General features: G+C 39.0%; 3 protein-coding genes across 9 annotated transcripts in view; 1 reads left to right on the top strand and 2 right to left on the bottom strand.

Moving 5' to 3' along the window:
- The first annotated feature begins 4,273 nt into the window (after positions 1 to 4,273).
- On the top strand, positions 4,274 to 7,074 carry LOC145554512 (uncharacterized). The gene is made up of 3 exons (XM_081614401.1): positions 4,274 to 5,697; positions 5,795 to 5,854; positions 6,045 to 7,074. The coding sequence occupies exons 1-3, from the start codon at positions 5,629 to 5,631 to the stop codon at positions 6,459 to 6,461; spliced, it is 546 nt and encodes a 181-aa protein (XP_081470527.1). The 5' UTR covers positions 4,274 to 5,628; the 3' UTR covers positions 6,462 to 7,074.
- Positions 7,075 to 9,705: 2,631 nt separating this feature from the next.
- On the bottom strand, positions 9,706 to 18,882 carry slx9 (SLX9 ribosome biogenesis factor). The gene is made up of 6 exons (XM_008430454.3): positions 18,474 to 18,882; positions 17,776 to 17,893; positions 14,039 to 14,107; positions 11,812 to 11,983; positions 11,582 to 11,647; positions 9,706 to 10,636 (listed from the first exon to the last, which is right to left on the bottom strand). The coding sequence occupies exons 1-6, from the start codon at positions 18,648 to 18,650 to the stop codon at positions 10,510 to 10,512; spliced, it is 729 nt and encodes a 242-aa protein (XP_008428676.1). The 5' UTR covers positions 18,651 to 18,882; the 3' UTR covers positions 9,706 to 10,509.
- Positions 18,883 to 19,731: 849 nt separating this feature from the next.
- plcd4a (phospholipase C, delta 4a) overlaps positions 19,732 to 25,897 on the bottom strand; it is a 32,486-nt gene continuing 26,320 nt past the window's right edge. For all 7 annotated transcript variants that reach the window (XM_008430465.3, XM_081614428.1, XM_081614433.1 and 4 more), the window contains 6 exons: positions 24,026 to 24,182; positions 23,781 to 23,897; positions 22,057 to 22,235; positions 21,816 to 21,948; positions 20,795 to 20,944; positions 19,732 to 20,483 (listed from right to left, as the gene is read on the bottom strand). In XM_008430465.3, the coding sequence (XP_008428687.1) occupies positions 20,392 to 20,483; positions 20,795 to 20,944; positions 21,816 to 21,948; positions 22,057 to 22,235; positions 23,781 to 23,897; positions 24,026 to 24,182 (828 nt within the window). In that variant the 3' untranslated portion in view covers positions 19,732 to 20,391. The remainder of the gene's footprint in view (positions 20,484 to 20,794; positions 20,945 to 21,815; positions 21,949 to 22,056; positions 22,236 to 23,780; positions 23,898 to 24,025; positions 24,183 to 25,897) is intronic.

The raw sequence follows: 25,897 nt of genomic DNA on the forward strand, positions 1-25,897 counted from the left end.
TTTATTATTTTCAAAACATATACTTGGATGTAATTGTGTTGCTTTGGGACATTTCTTTTATATTTTCAGATTAGGGTGATGGTAAAGAGGCTGTTCAGCCTTCAAGATTTCCAGCTCATTAGCAAAGATAAATTATGAAAATTATTGAAGAGATTAAATGTTTTAATACAAATAAAAAGTATTCTAATCATTTAGAAGGTTGACAATCACTTTAAACATGACATATTTTAATGAAAACAGATAAATATATATTTATGTTTCATTATCTTGAAGAGACAAAGGCCTCAGAGACACTTTGGTTAAAAAAGTAGATTAATTTAGTTTTAATTATCTCTAATGCTTTTTATAATAACTGTGCTGTAGTTTTGGTTTTGTGTATTTACAGTTTGCATTTATTGACTAAATTTATGTAATTAATTTTAACTTTGTTTGCATAACTTGTTTGTTTTTAGCGAACCTTTAAAAGCCTTTAGGCTAATTCTGGCACATTTACAAAAATGTTAATTAATGTGGATTGTCCCCACCAACTAACCTAAATTCAATGAAAATTTTATTTCTGATGGGAATATGAATAATTTTGAGCCTAACTGTATATGAAGTGACTTTTCAATGTATATTTTTAAGATTTACATCTAATGCACTGACACAAATTCCCCCCCCCAAAATGATTTATATATGTAAATTATTGAACATTATATAACCCTGAGTCATTCATGTTAAAGGTGAAGCTGTAAATGGTTCTCATGTGCAGATTGGAGCCGCTTTGGTTCCATCGGGGGAAACATCTGTTCAAAAGGATTTATTAGAAATGAACAAATCAGTACCTTCTTTTATCAGATCACCGTCAACATATTTTCTTTTAATAGTTGTCACTTTTAATCATATATTAGTTGGAAAATCCTTTGTAATTACACCTCCTGTGTGGTTGTTACGATGATGCTGCGGTTCACTTTGTTTTTTTCTTTTTAAAGTCATTTTAATACACAAATTTAGCTATAAAATACCAAGAATCTGCCTAAAAGTACATCATATGAAGATTGTGTTTTCTTCTTGTCAAGTCAGTTCTTCTCCATCTACATGTAATTTGAATTTTATTTAAAACAGCACCTACTAAATCTGTCACATAAGCCACTTTATCAATCTTTCAGTTGTTTTTATACAAATGTCACGATCCATTGTTCTCATTATGCTGTAAAGCTGTAACAGTAGGAGTCTAACAAGGTGGTGAGTTTAATCGTCCCTCTGCTGCGTTCAGCTTTTTAATAGATCTGCTGAATTATTTCCAGTTTGTCTTTTTTAAGCCAGGAAATAATGCGTGTCAGTTTAGATTCATCTAAACAAATCGCTCAACTAAGCTAGTTACATAAAAAATCTTTTATGGAAATGGCTTGCAATAAATTCATTGAAGTGTTTAATTTCTCTTCATGAATGCAGTAAAAAGGATCCCAGCTCTTCTTGGTTAAGTCCAACAGGTTTGTAACTGGATGGGTCAGTAAAAGCTGCTCTGTGGTGGAGCAACGCAGAATAAAGTTTTTAGATTCATCTGAACACACACTGAGCTGTCAGTTCAAATCCAGAACATTGTTCAGGCTTAATGTTCACATTTGTGAGTCCGACTGCACAATCTGGACAAGTAGTCTTCAGAACCAGAACCAGAACCAGTAGAGGCGAGCCATGCTTTGGTACTTACTGTGTGCAGGAGGTTCCAGATGCTCTGAGGATCCCAGCACTGGTCGGTTCATTCCCTTTCCTCTTTCCTTGCCTGTCTTATCTGAGAGGACTGGAGAGGAGGAGACAGGATGAGGAGAAAAGGGGCGGGAGGGTAAAGCAGCAGTGTGTCTGATCAGACAGCAGCTGGCTGCACCGGAGGTCTAACAGCTGATCAAAAGTTGAGTCATTTGAAAGTGTTGAATCCACAGCTGTTCTGTAAAACTGTTCACTATCATTTTCTCAAAACGCCACATAGATACAGCTCCTCTCCCAGCTATAAGGAGCTTGTCGCTTCACTGCTAAGCTGCATTTCCACTGACCATATAACTGCAGAAATAGGAATTACGAAAATAGATTTGCTTAATGGAAACATACCAATTTCAAAAGGTTTTTTGATAAAAAAATATATATATATATATATATATATATATATATATATATTTGCTCAAGGACGCAGTGGTTCTTTGGCTGTAATAAAATGTGATCAACTGGAGGTTGAGTATGAACAACCAGATGATACTACAGGCAGAAAGGAGGAAGATGGCAGGAATGGTAGAAGGATGACATGTTTTCTAATTACTAATCACATGAACAAACTTATTCACACATGATTTCATTGCGTCTCATATTTAGTAGAAACACAGCAATTGCAAAATTGTGTGGGGGTTTTTTCCATTAGCGGAAAATTGAGAAAGTTTTGTGCACGTTTGTAATGGAAATGTCATGTTGTGGTGGAGTAAGACCCAAATGTAGGAGCAGCAGAGGCAAGAATATTTAACAAAAAGATGAACAAAACACACCAATACACACATGTTTGCGTGGCTATCTTTGTGGGAACTTTCCATTGACTTCCATTCATTTCTAGAGCCTAAATCTTACCCTTATCCTAACCATTACATTCCTAACCCTATCCCACACTCAATTCACACCTTAGTCTAGCGGTTCTCAACGTGGGCGGTACCGCCCCCCAGGGGGCGTTCAGAGGACGGCAGGGGGCGCTGGCGGACATTTTTACAAAAGGGGGGCACTGGGATGCCTTTGGGGGCGTTTGGTCGAAGGTAAACTTTACACCTTAAATGCACAACAATACCAGTTTAGACTTTGAGCAACTTGGTAAAACTGTATTGTGTAACATTAAATCATGCCTGGCTGCAACTGTATCGATGGCAGCTCTTCTTCTATTCAGTGTTTGTAGCTTCTGTTAGCTTCGTGGTGCAGCTCCGTTCTCCTGCTACTGGTAGTTAAAATCACGATACCCTCACTGAGTATCCCTCTGAAAAATGAACCCATTTAAATCAAGAAATAAAGAAATCCCTCCATGGTGATACCACGATAGAGAGCGTTCATTTTATAGCGTTAACACGGTGCTGTAAGTGGTCCGGTATGAAACTGGGTGATAGAACAACACAGCACTTTTAAATTTCAATTATCAGAATGCAGAAATTGTTTCCGTTGTTTTGAAAGGTTTATGTCAGTCTGCCTTTTCCCCATCGATACGTTTCCCGACCGCCCTGCACCTTAGGGGTTAAAACAAGACGTTCACATTGCGCAAAACTCTGAAACAGGAGAAGCGGAACATAAAACGGAGCGACGAACTAGATGTGAATTATGGCATAAAAACAGAGAATCCGACGCTGAACAGTGAAAAAATCAACACATGATGTGAAACACATGACGATTAGGCGGCGCAGCAGCTGATGAGTGAAGATTACTGATGGTCAATAAATGATAAAATAAATCTATCAACAGGAAAGAAACTAAAGTGAACATAGCAATAAACCAAGAGGATAAAACTAATCAAATGAAACTAAATGAAGAACAAAATGCAAGAATAAACTAAGAAACTAAAGTAAATACTAAGGAATAAACTGGTATGGCAAGACCTTTCGAGCAATAATTAATACAGAGACTGTATGGCAAGAATAAACAAACACCATTTCCAGATAAAAGGTAAAATATTTTTGAAATGTCATGCGTTTGTTGAGATAAAGTACTGAGAATAAATATACTGCTCAAAAAAATAAAGGGAACAAACACTTAAACAACACAATATAACTCCAAGTATATCAAACTGTCCACTTAGGAAGCAACACTGATTGACCCGACGAGGGTCAATCAGTGTTGCTTCCTAAGTGGACAGTTTGATTTACTTGGAGTTATATTGTGTTGTTTAAGTGTTCCCTTTATTTTTTTGAGCAGTGTATATTTTACAGATCATAACAGTAAAGAACTTATCACTTATGTTTTTAATTAGATTAGATATATTTATTTCTTCAATATTATTTTTCATGTCAGTGTTAATGTCATGAGGCTGATGACTCCATGACACTTTCAATTTGACTCATTAGGATTTGATTAAGAACCAGATTTGTTCTTTGTCATTTCTGTCCAGTAAAACTATTAATCTATAATCAATAGACAGGTCTATATAAAGATATAATCCATGTTTCTGTCTCATATTTCTATGGCATTAAAAGGAACTTTAGTTTTTCCACTGAAAGCTCTGGTTTGAACAATAAATGCCATGAGGGTGAAGTTTTATGGATGATTCTCTGATGTCCCATTCTCCTGAAGGCAGCACAGAGCTGCACCACCAGAAACTGACAAACACTGAAGAGAAGAAGAGTTATGATTAATGTAGTTACAGTTCTATCCATGTTTTAATGCTGCAGCTCAGTCGTTTGCAAATAGTTCAAAGTTTAAACTGGCATGTTGAACATCTTTTATCTGGTCATTTTGTGGAATATTTACAACTAGAAAATGGCACAAAATAAGAATATTTCTCCACTCTGATTGGCTGCTGCTAGGCCTACCAATTTTAACTTGAATATTCATTACATTTTTCATAGACACCTGTGAAAATAATTTCTATTCCCATGACTTTTTTGTTCTCTGGGAAATTATTTTTGATGATAAATACAGAAACAAGCATAAAAATCAAAACATCTACAATAGTGATAGTAATATTAATGATAAAATAATAGTCAGTGCAAAGTAGCCTAGAAACTCTTTGGTGGGGGGCGGTGAGGGACCTGGATAAAGGCGGGGGGGGCGCTGGGCTGAAAAAGGTTGAGAAACACTGGTCTAGCATATAAGCTTAAATGCATTTAATTGTACATAAACTAAATTAAAAAATGTCTTGAAATTAAAAGTTATATATGAATAATGTATTTGGTCAAGACTTTTCCACGGTAAACAATATTCCTAAACTCATCCAAGATATTGTCAGTAAAATGCATTTGTTTTTACTGCATACAACAGCAGCAATATACTAACTATATACAAGACTGTCATTACTTGACATAGTTGTACTGTTCAAAACTTTTCGGTTTGCTTCAGTAGAAATGGCGTAGTGTCTGGACATGTTAAAATGTTAAACTTTTTACCAGACGAAATCCTCACCACTTTCAAATAGTTCCCGTTTTTATTTTGTTCATTTAAATCAATGAGTACAAACAACAAGTTGATGAGACTTAATGTTCCAGGCAAGAAGCCAGGTTACCAGTCTGTCGCAGAGCAACACTGAGACACAGGACAAAAAACTATGCACACACATCTAGGGAGAATTTAGAGAAACCAATTAACCCTGACAGTCATGCTTTTGGACTACGGGAGGAAGCCGGAGTACCCGGAGAGAACCCATGCATGTACAGGGAGAACATGCAAACTCCATGCAGAAAGACATGGAGTCTTCCAGGGCTGAGAATTGAACCCTTCTTGATGCAAGGCAACAGTGCTACCAACTGCACCACTGTGCAGCCCACATTACAATAAAAGTATATAAAACTTTTTATAACCAGTACCTGCAAATGAACTGCAATTCAGGAGATGCTGCAGGTAACCAAACAAAAACCCCAAATCACAAGTAAACAACCTGGTTGTCCATTACAAAAAGAAGAAATACATTCCAGGTGAGTAATGTCTTTTTTTCTCTTCATTGCAGGAAAGAAGGTCCAAAAGACCAAACAGAAAGTCCCAAGACCCCAGGTAAGGACCTCACTTTGAGGAATCAATTTAGTCTTTTCTTTTATCATGTTTGTATTAATTTCGTCAGATCAGTAACCTTTCTCCTCCTTTTTTGCAGGAAGACAGCAAGGCTTACCCAGCGTTTCAGTTTCCACCGAAGAAACAATGTAATGCCCAGGTAAGTAAATCAATTTCAGGGAATTAAACAGAGTAAACAACTCTATTTTACCCTCCACAGGTCAGGCAAAACAAGCGAAAGTGAAAAATTATCCGTAGAGTTGTTTGTAGAACCTCCTCATCCTCAAAGGATAACAAAAACCTTTGTCCATCCATTCATTTTCCTCTGCTGTTTCTGGGTCATGGAGCAGCAGCTTCAGAAGGGAGGCCCAGACTTCCCTCTCCTCAGCCACTTCTTCCAGCTCCTCAGGAGGAATCCCAAGGCGTTCCCAGGCCAGCCGAGAGACGTAATCCCTCCAGCGTGTCCTGGGTCTTCCCCGAGGCCTCCTCCCGGTGGGACGTGCCCGGAACACCTCACCAGGGAGGCGTCCAGAAGGCATCCTGACCAGATGCCCGAGCCTCAACTGGCTCCTCTCGACGTGGAGGAGCAGCGGCTCTACTCTGAGTCCCTCCCGGATGACCGAGCTTCTCACCCTATCTCTAAGGGAGAACCTGGACACCCTGCGGAGAAAACTCATTTCGGCCGCTTGTATCTGGGACCTCGTTCTTTCGGTCATGACCCACAGCTCATGACCGCAGATGAGGTGGGAACTAAGATCGACTGGTAAATCGAGAGCTTCGCTGTGTGACTCAGCTCTTTCTTCACCACTACAGACTGGAACAGCACCTGCTTCACAGCAGACGCTGCCCCAATCCGCCTGTCGATCTCCTGCTCACCTTTTCCCTCATTTGTGAACGAGATCTCCAGATACTTAAACTCCTCCACTTGAGGCAGGAACCTCCCAGAGACATTCCACGTCCCAAGAGCCAGAATCTGCAACTGAAGATCATCGGGAACCCCCTCCCACAAGCACCATCCATATTCATGTTTACGAAAAGAGTTTGTACACAGCCAGTGCTATTCCTGCAGCTGTGCCAAACCCCAAGCCAAAACCCAAGCCGCTCGTGAAAGACTCTCCACAGTCGGACAGGAAAGTCCACATACTCCAGGATGGCTGCTGCTGCTGCTGCTGCCTCACTTCTGGTCTTAGATGTTGCAATATAGCCTCTTCCATCTCTTCTTCTTCCGACTCGTCCAAGTCATAAAATTGTTTAATTTTCTGCATTAATTCTGCCATTTCTTCCAGCAGCTCTTCTGCATTTAAACTATGTAATCTTCTTCGTTGCGTCTTTATATAAAATTCTTCGAGTTCCTCAATAAATTGTGGATCCTCCATTATACACGTTTTGCAAGTTGTAAGTCTTTCTTTAGTGCTTGACTGAAAGATCTCTTGGGGAAAAGTTCAAGTACTTAAGACTGTTTTATGATGTCATAACAAGAGAATGGTATTATGACATCACAGAGAGTGATGTCATAACTGACATATACTTGCATTTGCATATATTTATACATTTTATGAAATATGTTTATATGGTTCTTTTTTGCATACTATTGAAATATGTTTAATCTAGGTCAGTGTTTTTCAACCTTTTTTGAGCCAAGGTACATCGTTTTAATTGAAAAAATCTCGAGGCACCACCAACCAAAAATGGAAACAAAGATACTTTGTAGCCGCCTATATTACATATATAGTCACTCTTATCAAAGTGTCTTGAATAAGAATCACATAAATGTCACATAAACTCAAAAATGTATTTTTATCACATTTTACATTTATTTCAAATTGCACTTAACATGTCCACTTCAAAAATACACCTGAACAGCCACAACACTGTGGTGTTAAATTGAAAGAAGTTGTAGAAAACGTCAAACTGTTTTACAAACTAATCCACAAGCATCTTATAGCCGGAATACAGAAAATAATTCTTATTCTGAAAGAAGCAATAATATTTGGGAAACATTTCACTTCATATTCACTGTTACAATATGAAGAGTTTCATGTACAAAATGTCAATATCTGTATATTTTACCCACCTGGTGTGAAACCTGAGCATGTTTGGATGAAAACAACTGATTTCCTGGCAGAAACTGAAGAAAGACAAAGCTCTTCCTCAACAACTCTGTTTCTCTCTGTTTTTAGTTTTTATAGTAGCCAGGCTGGAGAAGTTCACTTCACACAGACATGTTGTGGGAAATGGACTCATGTTCTTTCTAACTACTGCTGAGCTTCACTGTCTTTTCCATCACTGTCTTGCTAGATACGATGCTCTCACCGCTACCTGTAACATTCATGCATCACTAATTCTCGTTTTGAGAGGAAGAGGATAAAACTAATCAAATGAAACTAAATGGAAATGAATGAAGAACAAAATGCAAGAATAAACTAAGAAACTAAAGTAAATACAGAGGAATAAGCTGGTATGGCAAGACCTTTCGAGCAATAATTAATACAGAGACTGTATGGCAAGAATAAACAGACACTATTTCCAGATAAAAGGTAAAATAATATTGTTGAAGTGTCATGGGTTTGTTGAGACCACATCTAGTACTGAGAATAAATATATCTTACAGACCATAACAGTAAAGAACTGATCACTTATTTATGTTTTTAATCAGATTTGATATATTTATTTCTTCAATATTATTTTTCATGTCAGTGTTAATGTCATGAGGCTGATGACTCCATGACACTTTCAGTTTGACTCATTAGGATTTGATTAAGAACCAGATTTGTTCTTTGTCATTTCTGTCCATAAAAGTATTAATCTATAATCAATAGACAGGTCTATATAAAGATATAATCCATGTTTCTGTCTCATATTTCTATGGCATTAAAAGGATCTGGAACTTTAGTTTTTCCACTGAAAGCTCTGGTTTGAACAATAAATGCCATGTGGGTGAAGTTTTATGGATGATTCTCTGATGTCCCATTCTCCTGAAGGCAGCACAGAGCTGCACCACCAGAAACTGACAAACACTGAAGAGAAGAAGAGTTATGATTAATGTAGTTACAGTTCTATCCATGTTTTAATGCTGCAGCTCAGTCGTTTGCAAATAGTTCAAAGTTTAAACTGGCATGTTGAACATCTTTTATCTGGTCATTTTGTGGAATATTTACAACTAGAAAATGGCACAAAATAAGAATATTTCTCCACTCTGATTGGCTGCTGTTAGACCTACCAATTTTAACTTGAATATTCATTACATTTTTCATAGACGCCTGTGAAAATAATTTCTATTCCCATGACTTTTTTGTTCTCTGGGAAATTATTTTTGATGATAAATACAGAAACAAGCATAAAAATCAAAACATCTACAATAGTGATAGTAATATTAATGATAAAATAATAGTCAGTGCAAAGTAGCCTACAAATTCTTTGGTGGGGGCGGTGAGGGACCTGGATAGAGGCTGGGGGGGCGCTGGGCCAAAAAAGGTTGAGAAACACTGAGTTAGTCCTAAATCTGACCCCCGACCCAAAAATAGTGTTTCCCCTTGTTTCGGTCCCCACAAGAAAGTCAGGATAATAATCCCCACAAGGTATTACAAACAAACGCACAAATACACACACTCAAAGCTAGAGCAGAACAAAAACAGGAATCCAGTGTAGAAAGGTAGCAGGTTTTCACTGGGAAAAAGTGGGAGAGGCCAGCAAAGCAAAGTGAGACTGAATAAATGACATGGAGTTTGATTTACAGAACAAGGAACAGATGGCCGACTAAAACTGCGTTGCATAAACTCTCATTTTTCAGGCGCACAACCCAAACATACTTCAGCTTCAGTGGAAATGACTCTAGTCAAACCCTCATCAATGAGCTGCTCCTTTATTTACTTGATTACTCTTAAAGCCCCTCCCACCACCACCATCATCATCATCACTCTGTGAGTAAGGTGTTGATCATCTCTTCAGCTTTATTCAGCAGAGCTGCATCACATCTTACACAAATTAGTTTAAAAAAACAACAACAAACAACCCTGTTCATCAGTTTATTGCCATGAATATGAGTGTTTTCCAAACTTTCGTGGATTTTATGTGAAAACAGACAGCAGGGAGAAGGTGCTTAAAGACGGTGTTTCCCAGCCCTGCATGTTTTAGATACCTACCTGCTTTAGTATTCCTGATTCAGGTGATTGCAGTTCAGCAAATGCCTGAAATCAGTTGGGCTGAAGAAAAGAAACACCTAAAACATGCAGGGCTGAGAAACACTGGCTTAAGATAATGTCACCACTCAACATAAACCCCAATAAAATCTGTTGTTGAAGCTTCCAGTCATACCAAACTGACAACATAACAACATAGTCAGACTATAAAAGCTGAAAGTACAGAAATTCAATGTTTGGCATTAGAGCAAAGCTCTAATGACTGTATTTGAGCCTATGCTGTTGCCGTAGCATCCATTATTAATGAGCACTAATGGTCCACATGAGCCCTGAAGCTCCTATTGATTAGGTTTGTCTTACCTTTGATCTAACCACAGCTTCCCACCCAGAACCCGCTCAGGGTCTTAGAACTTCCAGCCGGGAAGAAGTTCAACATGACATTTCCAGGGGAACAAATTGAGATGCTGACCATCTTTGTGGACGATGATGGCTCCAGGACATGGAGAACCGTTATTGGTGAACAACAAAAGAACAAGAAGACCCTCTAAAGATGTTTGAGAGGGACAAGCAGAAGTGGACGCTTACTGGAAGCTCATTTTTGAAAAATACTCAAAGTCACAATGGAAAGCAGAAGGCTGCAGTCATCAGATGGCCGAGTTTGTGCCTCCACCTGCTACTAACTGGGGCCCTGCTCTTCCTCATGCCTCATCCTCTTCTTTAGCTGCTCTCCAATGTCCAGCAGTGGGTTCTGTTTGCCAGAGAGTATCCTGACTGCGTCACTGAAGCGGCTGCTCTCAGTTTCCCTGTGGAAGCAGAGAACAGGTTGACCCTCGGTAACCTGGATCTTGTCCCTGATCCAGTGTTTAACAAACGTTTTCAGGCTGAAGTGTTTGTTAAACTCTACCTGTTTAACAAACACTCATGAACCACCTAAGTTGAAATTGCCTGTACAATAACACATCTTGATCTATACAACCTGAAATTAAAATATTAGTCTCTTAAATCACTTATTTCTTCATTCTAATGAAAAGGGTGATGCTAGTTTGTAAATGTGTCTGGCCACAACAGAAACATGAGTGATTCTACTCCAGGTGTTTTGAGTTATTTACAAATTCTGAAAAAGCAGATTCTAAGTTTCCCAATGATGAAAAACTCATGAAAATCAAAAAAGAAGTTATGTACTACAGGTGCTGTGTGCATTACTAAAAGTTTAGAGTCATTCGTAAATTAGAAGCATCATAAAAAATATAGATGTAAGTTGCTATGGCAGAAACAAATATTTTCTTTTAGCCCTAAGAAAGCTCAATTTGAATAATAGTTTTATTTGAGATGTTAAGATGTAGTTAGTCAGCGTGGGGCGCAGCGCTGCTCACTGCCTCGTCACTGTCATATCGCACTCGGCACAGCGGAAACAGAGCAGCTCCAGGTCAGGGTCAGACCTGGACACAGTCTGACCCTGATCTGTTCTAGAAACAAAAGTTCTGCCACTCACCTGCAAAAAGAAACTCAAAAATATTCCTGCATACATAAATTCTTCCAATCATGCAGGTAGTCCGGGTTTGTTTTCTTTCCACTAGTTTACTCAGCTTTTCTTCTGAGTGAATATAAGCCACTTATTCATTATTATTTTTAAACACAATCCTTAGGTAAGATAACTGCACACACTTTAAGATGATGTTACAGCAAAACTTTGCAACCACCACAGTTTGAGAAAGACTGCCACCATCGAACGTTAAAGCGATGCTTACAGCAGTTTACGCTTCTGGGACTGTTTCATCTGGCTGAAGTCTGTGGGCTCAGGCCTCTTCATGGGCCTGAAACAGAAGAACAGAAACATGCTAATGACACATCTCACGACCTTCTCTTTGGTGTAGCAGCGTCTGGACAGAAGTTTGGGCATACACTCCATTTTTCTTCTGATGAACCTTCCTGCTCTTTCTTGGACCCGTCATCAAGAACTGACCACACCAACTCTTACGTTTTGTTCTTCCTTGTCTTACGACGGGATCCCACGGCAGCAGGGGGGCTAATGAGCTGGCAGAGCTCCGGCAGGGCGTCCACCAGCGGCCTCAGGTCTCCCACCACAGGGGTGGCCCGGCGCCGGGCCTCCGCTGCCTGCTTCTCCTTGGCCTGCCTGATGAAGCTGATCTCTGTGAGAACAGAAACAGAATGTTTATCTAAAACATCACGAATTAGTAGATCCTGAAAGAAACGGATCCAAACAGCAGCTTTATGCCCGTTTCATACTGGGTCATCTTTTCACCATTATCATTAAAATGATTCAAACATAAATTCATAATGCGTTCTACTTTTTAAAATGTGAAACGGTGGATTCTGGAGGGTTTCTTCTTTGAAGAACTGAAAAACACACAACTAAGAGAAAGTCCAGTAGCATTTTACTCCCTGAAGGAAAAGCTCCACAAGAAGAACGTCAAGGTTCTGGAGTGGCCCAGCCAGTCTCCACACCAGAACATCTTTGAAGGAAGCTGAGCTAACATGAAGTGTCTCCACAGCCCTGGACCCTAAAATCTGTATGGACAGACAGAGTAAAATCCCTGCTACCGTTTGTGCAAAACAGGTCAAGAACTACAGGAACAGCTGCAGACTAAGGTTCCTGTCAGGGCTGAGTGAAACGGCTTCAAGATTAAATCTCAGATTTTTTTGGTTTGTTTTCAAACCAAATCAAATTTTTGATTTTAATCATGTTTTCCCTCCTTAGAAACAAATGACAGAAAAGATTTTCAAAAACTTGTTTTATTTCAGTCATTCCATGTGAGAACTGATCTGAATTCAGAACCTAACTAAACACAAGCTGTAACATCTTTACAGCTTGTGTTTAGTAAAGATGTAAAGATTACACGCTGACTGAACTACGGAAATCTTTGCAAAATCTCCTGGTTTTCCAAAAATCTAATTCTTAAACAACAAACTCTATTAGCTGATAAAATTTAGTCACTGCCCAGCCCTAGTTATTGTACTAAATATTAAGTTCTATTTTTCTACTATATCAAATACTTACTTCATGCCAGAAAATGATAATTATTCAAAAATCATACTATGATTTGAACTTTTTCAGGTCGTTTCTCACAGTTTACCTACAATGAGGCTTACAGACCTCATCATTCTTGGTAAGAGATGAAACTTGAAAAATCAGAACTAAATAGCATTTTTCCCAACTATATAACCAATCAAAAGAGTGTAATTTTTTCGGATTACTAGAAAATGAAAACATATTTCAGGATAATCATAATACAACTGTTAGGTGAGGCAGTCATGCTTTTCTTTTGTCCTTTCATATCTTCATTCTTTGTAGACCGAGGAAACCTGGAACAAGCTGTCCTTCTAATTTCTTCCCTAATTCTGGAAAAGCGTCCTCTGTGGAGCCGGGCTCGGATTTCAGCGGGTCTGAGGCAGCAGCCATTAGCACCTAATTATACGCGTGAAGAAGCTGCGTGTTGTGTTACTGAGGAATCGATTGGCTCAGCAGAAGGCTTTGGTTACAGGCTTCATGTCAATTACTGGAGATGATGGCCGCAAAGTTAGAGCAGCAATAATTACACTGAGACACAAAAACGGTCCTGAATCCAAAACCCACTCATGCAGTCAGAATGCGTCACATTTACAGATGGATTCTAAGGAGGAAAACACTTCGGAATGTTCTGCTCGCGCTACCATTGCTAATTTCTAAGCTAAGAAGACACTTTACGGATAACCACCGACGGCTCAGCGACCCCTGGTTGTTCTGACACATGCAGATTGGATCTGTGGTCATACTGCAAAGTTTTGATTCATTCATTTTTCTGGAGTTTTTGAATATCAGAATAGACCATTTTCAAATGCCATCAACTGCATCCGATTTGGACCCACAGTGGCTGAAAAGTCTCTCCAAGAGGAAGAAACCATTACTCAAACAGCAACATAAAAAATTTCATTACAGTTTGCAGATCATTTAAAGGGCAAATAATGTGGAAAACTTTGAACTTAAAAAAAGTCATTATTCTGGCATTTAGCAAATAAAACATTGAATTGTAGCTAAAACAAGAACATTTTGCTTGATTTCAATCTTAAAAAGTTTATGTAAATATCTGCTTTCAGCTGAATGTGGAGAACTAAAGTTTTATGAATGAAGACAGACATTAAAACATGTGCTTTCAGTGAACAGCAGCAGGTGGTGGAAACATGTTCTTCATCGCTGATGAACTTACTGCTGAGCCATCTTTCTCTTCTTTCCTTCATCTTCTCTTTCTTTGACTTGAGTTTTTTCTCCACTGGTCCTGAGGTAACAGAATCACAGTTACATGGTAACACATATAAAACCTGGTTGAACAGGAGAGGTGCATAGGGGCAGAGAATGGAGCCGATATGCACTCAATTATCAAGATAAAGAAGGTTCAACGTGTGGCACAGGGGCCACTTGGAGGCCAGCAGATCATCTTGTTTGGGCCACAAACTGCAGGTACATATTTGACCTGCGAGCATAATGCTGTAGTGATGAATTAAAACTTTTCATCTACTGTTTTAATCATACTTTTTCTTCCAATTTCAATTAAATGTAAACAGGATTACAAACATTCAGCAACTTTCACTCAATTTAGAAAAAAGACAATTGACTCAAAAACTGCCAGTGATCCTTCTCTATATGGATTATAATGTAAATACAGCATTCCATATGTTGCTTTTTTTTTTGTACCAGAAACTGTTACACCAAGAAACAGTGTTCTGTTAAGTAATAAATGAGGTGGATAAAATCAAAAAGAAGTGGTAGGAAAAGCTTAGCAAGTCGAGGTTAAAATCATTACAGTAGTTAAGATCTCTAAAATGCTGGGTTTTTATCTGCCACCAAACAACACAGTGTTTGCAGTCAGAACAGGCAAAGATAAGCATCTGATGCCGACTACAGAAACTGGGATAGATAAGAGCGCGGAGGGAGGATTTACCACCACTCTGCTCCCAGGAGGAGGGTCAGCTTTCTGCTGTTAGATGAAATGGATAGCCGCTGTGATTCTGGCTGAATGGACACAAGGCGACCCTCCAACCCACACACCTTGAATTGTTTCAATGGGAAGGTCTTTAATCTGCTTACGTGCTTCACGTCTGGGCCTTTTGTTTAGTTAGACATTTTGAGGAAACACAAAGAGGACCACCTAGAATCAGATGAGATGTAAACCTGACCATATGGGGTCAAGTCTGGACTGGAATACTCTGCACAGATCATCTGTTTACACATGAATGAAACCAAAAACTGGGAATAAAGATATTTATTGGCTCTAGAGGTCTTTATTAACAGTCACCAGACAGGAAATGTGTGACAAACCATATTTCAGAATTGTTATTTTACCAAACATAAACAGAAATATCATCTGAAGTGTATTGAAGGTTCACTGGTTGTGAGATGTAAAAGTGACCGGCTGAAATGAACTCACTTTATTTCACACAAACTGCTTCACTTGTTTGGCATCATTATGTTTAACCATCGCTCGTCTTTTCTAGACTCTTAAAGCTGAAGTTTTAACCAGTGAACACCTTCATGTTTACCGTCTGTAGCTCTGGACTGTAAGCAGATTTAACACACATACTTCATCTTGAGAGGTATTTTAAGAAAGTGCAATAGAAATTTTGTGATAAAACTTCTATTGCTTTTGTAATAGAAAAAACAAGCCACAAGGACAATAAAGAGAACTGAATCCTAAAGACAAAGGATTCAGAATTTTTGCTTTTTAGGTTTCAATAACCTTGAATCCTAAAGTCCAGAAACAGAACCTAACAGTGGCCTAAACACAAAGAGTAGAATCAAAGTGTGGCTTAAAAACTACAGACAGAGCAAAACAGAAGAATTTATGAACCATTTCACCTTCAAATGAACCATTTCTGCTGACTGCGATGTTAAAATGTGTGGAGTTAAGATCAGAAAAAGCCCTCAGATAGTCCAGAGGTTCAGTGACCAGTCTGCTGGCGACCCCTGCTGGTTTCTTCCAGTCAGAGCATTCACATGAATTAAATATTTAAATAAACCTGGATTTTAAAATGTGTTGACTTTTTTCATGGATAATATAGTTGGAAAAACATCTATTAGAGCATTATCCTGTCTAAAACAATAACTGTGCCTGTTTGTTGCGATTCCTTCCTGGGGAGAAAATCTCAACTGTTTTCTGCTGCACCAGGCCTAACCCTAACCCTAACCCTAACCCTGACCCACACTCATCTTTTTTGACAGTGAGCTTATTAAACACATTTGGATAGTTAGAAAAAATATCCAAATGTTTTGGATAGTTTTTCTGACAAAACTTTGATCTAATCTCTACATTATTATATCCCAAAACCAGAACACAGACTGCCAAGCAAACTGTGAGACAGTATCAGTATTTAGACTTCTTCAACTTGGACTCAGCTAACCAGATGTTGATGTTTGATCATGTTCTTTAACTCTTTACTAACTGGGTGAGTTCTGAAGATCATCAACAGTTCTGGGTTTATTGAGGGTGACCCAAGGGCTACTAGATTTGTTTAGGTTTGCTGAATACAAATTCAAGTCACAGATTTCAGACTTTTCTTAGAAAAAACAATGTTGACAATGTTATAATTATGTTTAAAATCCATAGGACTACAGTTAGGCACCAATTTATGTTGGTCTATCACGTAAAATCCGTTGTGATTTGTGGTTGCAAGGAGACAATACACTATATACCATATAGATAATAATGCCAAAATGAGTCGGTCACCTGCCACTGAAATATGACTTTAAGTGACATATTGTCATATTGAACCCATAGGATTCAATATGACGTTGGTCCTCCTCTGCAGCTAGAGCAGCTTCAACTCTTCTGGGAAGGCTGTCCACAAGGTTTAGCCGTGTTTATGGGGATTTTTGACCATTCTTCCAGAAGCACATTTTTGATGTCACATACTGAGAAGGCCTGGCTCTCAGTCTCCATTCTAATTCATCCCGAAGCTGTTGAGGTCAGGACTCTGTTCAGGCCAGTTAAGTTCATCCACACCAGACTCTGCCGTCATGTCTTTATGCTCTGATGCACAGTCATGTTGGAAGAGGAAGAGGCCAACTCCAAACTGTTCCCACAAACTTGGGAGCATGAATTTGTCCAAAATGTCTTGGTAAGCTGAAGCGTTCAGAGTTCCTTTCATTGGAACTAAGGGGCCAAGCTCAACTCCTGGAAAACAAACCGACACCATGATCCCTCCTCCACCAAACTTTACAGTCAGACAAATACCGTTGTCCTGGCAACCACCAAACCCAGACTGGTCCATCAGATTGCCAGATGGAGAAGCTCGATTTGTCACTCAAGAGAACATGCCTCCACTGCTCTAGAGTCCAGTGGTGGCCTGCCACACACCACTGCATCTGATGCTTTGCATTGCACTTGGTGATATATGGCTTGGATGCAGCTGGTCACCATGGAAACCTATTCCATGACGTTCTCTGCACACTGTTCCTGAGCTAATCTGAAGGCCGTGCAAAGTTTGGAGGTCTGTAGTGACGGACTCTGCAGAAAGTTGGTGACCTCTTTGCACTATGTGCTTCAGCATCCACTGACCGCTATGTGCATCCGCTGACCCTACTCCGTCAGTTTACATGACCTGCCACTTTGTGGCCGAGTCGTTGTTGTTCCCAAGCACTTCCTTTTACTTATAATACAGCTGACAGTCGACTGTGGAATATTTAGGAACAAACAAATGTTATGACTGGATTTGTTGCACAGGTGGCATCCCATCACAGTTTCATGCTGGAATTCACTGAACTCCTGAGAGAGCTCAGTGAATTATTTCACAAGTGTTTGTAAAAACAGTCTACATGTATAGGTGCCTCATTTTTACAGCTGTGGCCTTGGAAGCGATTAAAACACCTGATTCCCATAATTTGGATGGATGAGAAAGTACATTTGGCAGTAGTGTACATCCGTAAGGTGCAGCGGAGCGTCAATCTTACCTGTGTTGGTGGGCTGGACTTGTGGGCATTCCTCAAAGCTGAGTGTTTGGACCAGGGACTCTGCAGAGATCTTTGTGGCAGCAAATATCCCAGAAGGAAAGAAGCTCTGAGAAATAGCCTGGAAAAATGGAATGAAATCAAAACACATTATCATCATTGTAGAGAAAAGGGCTTATTATGAATCCTTGGGGGACTCCATTTTCAATCATATATTTTCTTGAATAGCTTTATCCTATTTTTTCTTTTCCTCTTATAAAATCTTTAAACCACCTGTACATCCGATCTTTAACAACCAACATGGACAGTTTTATCATCAGTCCTCACTTCCACATTATATTGTCGGTTCTATCAAAAGTACAGCCACACTTTCTGTTTATCTGTGCTTTACTAATTTTATGGTCCACACACAGACGGATCCACAATTTTCCTTTGTTTTCTGAAACTACTTTCGCATCTAGACATTGTTTACTTTCTATATAACAAACTCCATTGTTTTTGCACATATTAGAAGTTTATGCAATAGACCGTTAATTCCCCGGGATGCAGGCTAAGATTTTCCCTGTTTCCAAACCCGGTTATACAGTTTCAGCAGAATATCATTTGATGTTTCACTAAGTTGATTTATCACAATATAATATATTTGGTCTTTTCCATGAGATTATTTTTAAAATCGGACATTCTGACAGATGATGTATGACCTGTCCTTCGCCTTTGGTCGGTTCTTTGTCCACCGGTGGCGCCGCCGGTGTGTTGTGGAGCTCTAGCGGACTTTGGGACAGCTCCGTCCCGCTGGGCTGAGTGAGGCTGTGGGGACCGTGGAGCTTCACGGCCTCCTGATGGAGCTTCTGACGGACATGTTTCACCTTTCCAACCATGTTAACATCTCCAGCACGTCCAGCTTTTTCTTTTATGCCCACCAGACTACTTGGACCTGTCGTTTCTACGGTGCGTTGAAGACCACGTGGGGTCTGACTGTCTGAACTGTCGGAAGTTCGTGTTTTTACATTTTAAATGTCGCGTATGTACATCCTTCAGACGAACATTAGCTAAATTCATTACTGACGGTTTCAGAGTGAATAATATTTTTGATTAATAGCTGTTTAGCAACATGAGTTGGAAACGAGAAAGTTACTTAAACCGTAACAGAAAGCACAAATCTTTTATTTTGACGGTATTTAACGGAAGTGTTGTGTTAAGTTCAACTTGATGCCAATTGTGCCACGGTTTGCTCCGTCGTTAGGAAACAAATTAAAAACGTTCCGCATTTCCAGCATAAAATGTTGTCACAGGGCAGAATGTGTAACATCACTACTACTACTACTGCTAATAATAATAATAATAATAATAATAATAATAATAATAATAATAATAATAATAATAATAATAATAATAATAATTTTTGAAAAATGTTTTAGTTCACAAGCATCTGGAACGTTTTCCATTTGTGTTTTCTGATGAGATACCAAAAGAATATTAAATCGTCTTCTTGGATCAGAAGTTTAAATTTCTGCTACAAACAACAAGCTGAATTTAAAATGTAAACTGGAACACAAAATTTGAGGTTCTTCATAGTTTATAGTTACAACAGTTTGTCTCATGGACTGTGTAAGTAGAACCTATAGCACAGTCCAACTTGTGAACAGGTACTTTTAATGTTTCTTGCAAGTTTTAGCTCTTTGCCAGCATCATATCTCTAACATAATGAAAAGCTGATTCAGACGTTTGAATTAGCTACACTGTAGCTAATTCATGGAGAATAGTGATTTCTGCATTAGGATTTGAAAGGATATTTAATTCTTTTTTTACATAGATCAACAGCTGAAACTCACTCAGACTCAGAGTCTTACTGTCACCCAGAACTGTTAGAGAGATTTCAAGCCCTGTTGGATTAACCAAGATAACAGTGACATCAGGGATGATCAAATTTGTAGTCCACCTTTTAAAGAAAATGAACTATTCAATGAAAGTCTTTTATTTCTTCCTGATTGTGCTCATTGAAAATATGTCCAATACAAAAACAAAAACGGTTTACAGTTTGCTATAAATATCATGGTATAAATACAAAAATAAATTCACACAATTATTTATTATGTACACATACTGAACTGTGAGGAGTTCGTCACTTCAGCTTCAACTCAGACCAACGTGCTTCAAAGATAAGGTGGAAAAAGGCTGTCCACTGAAACTGTGCAAGAACTCCATCATGATTTTCCATCATGGGCGACATGACTGAACTGAAGACAGGAGGAATGCAGATGGCTACATAAAGCAAGGGAGTAAATTTCCTGACTCATATCTGGTGGCACATTCTCCACTACAGCACAATAACAGCAGAAATGCACATGCATGCAGTCACTAATAACCCAACACACACACACACACACGCACACACACACACACGCACACACACACACACACACACACAAAGACGGAGAGCAGCCATCCTTGCATCAGCTCTTTAGAATCTCTTCACATTTGGCATAAAATTTCCATTCACTTCAAATAATAATATTGCAATACTAACATTTAATCTAATGCTTTATGAGACAATATAAATGGACTCCCATTATTTAAATACAATGTGGAAGGCTGTTCTTTGCAGAACATCTGTTCAGGTCATTCCAGATCTGTGATCCTGACATGAACGAACAAGGATGAGGGAGAAATCCTGGTTCCGTCTCTGGACAAAAGGTGAATGTGACGATAACCTAAAGAACACAGACCCAAACCACAAACATTAGGCAGTAGGAGTGGAAACAGCTGTTTGACAGAAACACTTAAATTGTTTTAAACATCCATCTTTAGGAATAATAACTGCGTCTAATAACCCTTCAGGTGGATAGTACTTTGTCTCCTTTATTATTCTCTGTTGGAAATCCTTTTCATGACCAAATATTGGCAAAAATGGTGGAAAAATAACACTATAATTTTTCATACAACACGTTTGATGGTAACTCATCCTCCTTTTGTTCTTCAATTTAAGAGGAAGGATTGAACAAGGTGATTAAAAAAGATGGACCTTTTTGCATGCAGCTGAGTGGGAGTGTAAATTGCCCCACGAAGTCGTTTTTGGATGTCTTGTCGTAGTCTTCCACCACAAAGCGGACCAGAGCCAGTTCGGGTGTGTGGATGGTGAAGCGCAGAGTATCATTCCACAGGGGATTGAATCCTGAAAAACAAATCAACTGGTATCTTCTGCAACACATATCACTCAGCTTGTGAGGAAAAACAAGTCTTATCACACAAACAGGACCTAATAAAAGTATTCCCATCTTTTCTGTTTAGACTTTTTGTTGGATTAAAGCACAAACTTCAATGATTATGTATCCAACCAACACAAATTGGAAAGAACTTGATACAAGATTTTCTACTATTATTTTACCAATACAATGTGTAATTAGTTCCCTTTACAATGATACCTTGGAGTAAAATCCAACCAATTACCCCCAGTCATCAACGATAGTAAACAGAGTCCATGTGTGTGATGCATTCTGAGTGTAAATCCTCCTGTTTTTTGAAGGTCTCAGAGGTACAAAGAATGGCTTAATCAAAGTCCAGACCTAACTTCAAAGGAGAATCTGTGGCAAGAATTGAAAACTGATGTTAACAGATGTTCTCTAGATATCAGCCACTTTCATCCCAGTTATAATTATGAACTGCTTTGCGATGTTCTATCACATATTAAAGGTAAAACACAAAGTGTGAAAAAGTCCACAGCTTTTGAAGAACTTTACAGGGTTTTGCGTTTAGAATCTAATGAAAATTGTTACTTTTTTTTTGGTTTGTTTTTTTTTACTTATTTTCCAATTAGTTTGAATGCAGGAGAAGCTCCAATCAGAAAAGTTTGCTCTTCAACTGGCTCTGGTTGTTTTTTTCTTTTTTGATTTTTATTTTAATAACATATTTTTATTAAATATACATACGTAAAGAAAATACAATGTGGTACTCTTCTAACGAATACATAGCTCTGAATTTCTAGCAGTAGGGTCATGTAAATGCTACACACTGGAATATGAAGAGCAGAGCTCAGCATGTCATACCGTTGTTTTCAATGTGTCTGGTTTCCTGCTTGGCCTGGTCCATCAGAACTCCATGGATCTCCACTCTGACTAGAGGATCCACTATAGAATCCTCTTTGATGTTGACTTTCGGCAACTGCTGGCCACTTATCACCTTTATGAAAAGGGCAGTAAAACACATGCAGTAAATGCAGGATTCTGTCCAGCCTATGAAACCAACTCCTGAGAACAAAAATCCTCGTTTCTCTAAGGTGGGTTGTACCTGAATGGTGAGGACGATGGGTTGGTAGTCATCTCGTTTCTGAGGCAGGTCAGGATCAAACCTGTCATTTTTGTCTCTCATGAAGGCTGGCTTCAGAACGTAGCCACAGCGGCCATTCTGACTGAACAGACCATCATTTAAATCCATCCCCTCTCCAGCTGTCTGGAAATTCAGTGCAACTGGGTGGAAAAGTGACGACATTGTATGATGTTACTCATAATTCTCAGTACATTACATAAAGCTGATCCAAACCGACCACCAGGTGGAACTGGGCCGTCATGACCAACATTTTTGAGAAATTCTGATTTGTTGTCCCCAAAATCAGTGAGTTTTGTTGTATTTACAAGATATCTCTTTGGAATGACAAAGTTCTTTAATTAATAAAAAATATGTTTCAAAGTACATATTTGAAACATATTTTTGTGGGCAATCCTGATAATTATCAAGATGCAGTTTGTATTTAACACCAGACATAATATCTGTACTACAATGTTAAAAAATGTGTGCTTCATAATTAGAATGATGTATTAGTTGTAACAATAGATTTATTTCAGAAATATTTATTTTAGATGTGAAAACAATACAGTAATACTGTAGGTTGTTTAGTTTTTATTCATTTTAATAAAATATTGTCACACCGATGTTGCCATGTAGTTTACACTGCAATGCATTCTGGGTAAATGATGTATGCTTGGTCCGTTTGCACTAACTCCATCCAGTCAAAACAGCAATGACTAATGTCATTAAGCGTTTTCAATTTGAACCGGAGCGTTGAAATCCATGGGAATGTAGAAATCACAGGAGGTGATGAAGATGAGAAGACCAAACAGAGGAAGAGGAAAGAGTTGGCAGAAGGAGCTGGTGTTTGTGCTGCTGCCGTCACCTTCAGCTTCATAAATGAAACAATGAACTCGGACTGTGATCGGGTAAGTATCTCTCCGTCCAGTCAGCTTTAGGGTCGTGTCGGTGGTTTTACATTTGGTACCAGCGGCAGTAGCAATAACTACATCATCATTTAAAATAGTTCCCAGTTCTGCCTGTCTCTCCTGTTTTGCCCAGCAACTTTCCTTTGGTAGCCAGAAACTCGAACAAACGATTCAAAATCTTCTGAAGAAAGATGTTGAGGACATAATGTAGGTCCTTCAGAAGTTGTGTTCTCTCTCCTACGCTTGTTTTTTTTAAGTGGAAAATTATCCAAACTCACCTGACTATTTTATTTTATTTTATTTTTTCAAATTACAGCCAAGAGCAACACATTGTGATACTGTCTAAATGTACACTGGTCATAAGCAACATGATAAACAGCAACTCTGGAAAAATTAGCCTTCTTGCTTTTGCTCTGTAGATCCCATTACAGAATGGACCCAACTACGTCATCAACCCATCATGCATTGCACAGGTGAAAAAATGGTGACCTTCATGGGTGAAAAACATAACAAAAGATACAAATTTTAAAAAATAATAACTATGAGTTTTTTCATGTATCACAACAGCTATTTGTAGGCCAACGTGTTCAATTAATTGTGGATCCCTTTAAGATCCCTTTATAGGCCGGGTCTTGTGCTTCACAAGACCTTGGTGCAGAACCCTAAAGGAATAAAAGTCCTGCAGAAGATATCAGCATACAAAATTGCACCCAGTTCAGCCATAAGAAAATACATAGGAGGCAGAGCACATTGTGTGATTTGTCTGATCAGGACCAGTAACCTTTCGGCTGTAGTCACCTATTTGGCACCCAGCATTCCACATTTCCTGGGGATTGAAATTGGAAGAGTCAGTTCGGAAGCCAGTGGGATAGACCCTGGTCAGTTGCCGGGCATTATGGTGCACAAACTCTGCTCCTGGAAAGGAAATGATCCAGTGCAATTCATAACAACACAAAAACAAAGATACTGTTTGCATTGATGTCTGCACATCAATGCTAAATATGAAAAATGTATGATATTTAAGATGGATGGATGGAACTAACCAGCCTCTCGTAGGTGCTTGCGAGCTTTGGACTCTGTGAAAGAGGCCACTTCATAGAACTTGGAGTGGATGCGGGCATGTTTGAAGCTCCTGAAGTGGACACTCTTGCAGTAGACCACACAGTCGGACAGCTCTTTAGACAAACGCTGCTTTGACTTCTATGGACAGAAACAAATGATAGAAATACAACTGTAACAGTAAATGGATGTAAAGTAGTTAGGTCTGTTCCATACAGTGTTTTGATCTTTAGTGGAGTGCTGTGCAAGACTTAAGAAATGCTGTGATATCTGCTGAAAGAGAAAAGTAAAGTTCACCTTTCATAAGGCTTTTTGTTGTAAATATGTCTTTAATTCATTGCCAAATGCACAAGAGCACATGGTGGACAGAAACGTGTCAGCTAAAAACCAAGCTAATAAACGAAGAAACTGAAATTCTATAGTTGCTTTAACTGAAACGTACAAGCAGCCATTGCCGCTCATCTTGTACTATTCAACTCAATAAGAAGCAAATCTGGAGGGAAAATGTCAATAACTCATACATGTTCCCGTCATTAAACAAATACTTGGTTGAAACACCTTTTGATGTAGTTTTTATGTTTCAGCCTTCTTTGGCAGGAGTGTGTAAACTTCTCTCTTCTTGGTTTGGTAATATTTGTCAGGCATCTCTAGTCCACAACCTTCTTCAAGTGAGTTCTGCAAATTCTGTCAGGCTTAGTTCTGGATTCTGAGAAACATCGCTCTACAAAGGTCCAGTTTGTTCAATCTAATGTGAATATTTATGTCACAAAGCCACATGTCTGATGTCCCAACTTTGAAGTTTAATCGCTCTCACAGCATGAGGTCTCTCTATTCTACCCATGAACTAGCTGTGCATTAACATCACCTGACTGTTATTTCAGTCAACCACATGATAGCGTGAACCCTTGTGCTGGAAACAAATCCCATGTTGAGTGGAAGTGATACCCCACTGCAATGTGAAGGAGGCGTGTCGGCACGGTTCCTGTCATGGCTGCTCAGATCAAAGGTTCTACACAGTGAGACTATCGGAGCGCCTCTGTATGCCTGCCTGCCTTCCTGGCTCCTTTCACATGAAAGCCAATCTGTGAGGGCATCCCTGCCCTCCGCCGGCACCATCACCTTCACCTGTCTATAAAACAGAGACACAGATACCTAAACCATGCGGAGCTTATGTCACTGTCCAAAGCCTCACCTCTGATGAATGTGCTAACAATGTGCTAACAGTAGCAGTTCATGTTTTGTTCTGATGCTTTTTACCAAACGGGACTGAGTGCTCAGTGGGTTTGTGTCCACTGAAATAGATGCATTAACACAAAGCTTAACAAAACAAGTTGAGTGAGTGAGTTTGGGACTCAAAGAGGTATAGTTCTTTGCAGTAGAGAACCTAAAGCTAAAATAAGAGATTGAAGAACTGAATATTATACTATGTTTCTTTTAGCACTGTTATTCCAACTTACAAACTTTTAGAGAAGGTAAACCTTCTCTTTCAAACCAGTAGTCAAAGTATTGTGTCTCCCTTTCAGCAGGAGAAAACCTTTACTTGACCAAACACCGTCTCAGTGCTAGATGGCATCTCGATCAGTGTTTCCCAGCCCTGGTCCTCAGGGCTCACTGCCCGGCTGATTTCAATCGATAACTGATTAACAGGCGTTTGTTGAACTGCAATCAGCTGAATCAGGCACATTAAAGCAGGGAAACCTCTAAAATATGTAGGACCTTGAGGACCAGGGTTGGGAAACACTGATCGAGATGTTTAAGGCATTTAAGTCTGAAAGATTATGGTGCCTATTATTTTTGTTGTTATCATAGTTTGGTTGGCTTGTCAGTGGTTCTTTCTTTGGTTATGCTGAATATAT

This window comes from Poecilia reticulata, chromosome 2 (genome assembly GCF_904066995.2).
Source record: "Poecilia reticulata chromosome 2, P_reticulata-male-v2, whole genome shotgun sequence".
NCBI classification, from domain to species: Eukaryota; Metazoa; Chordata; class Actinopteri; order Cyprinodontiformes; family Poeciliidae; genus Poecilia; species Poecilia reticulata.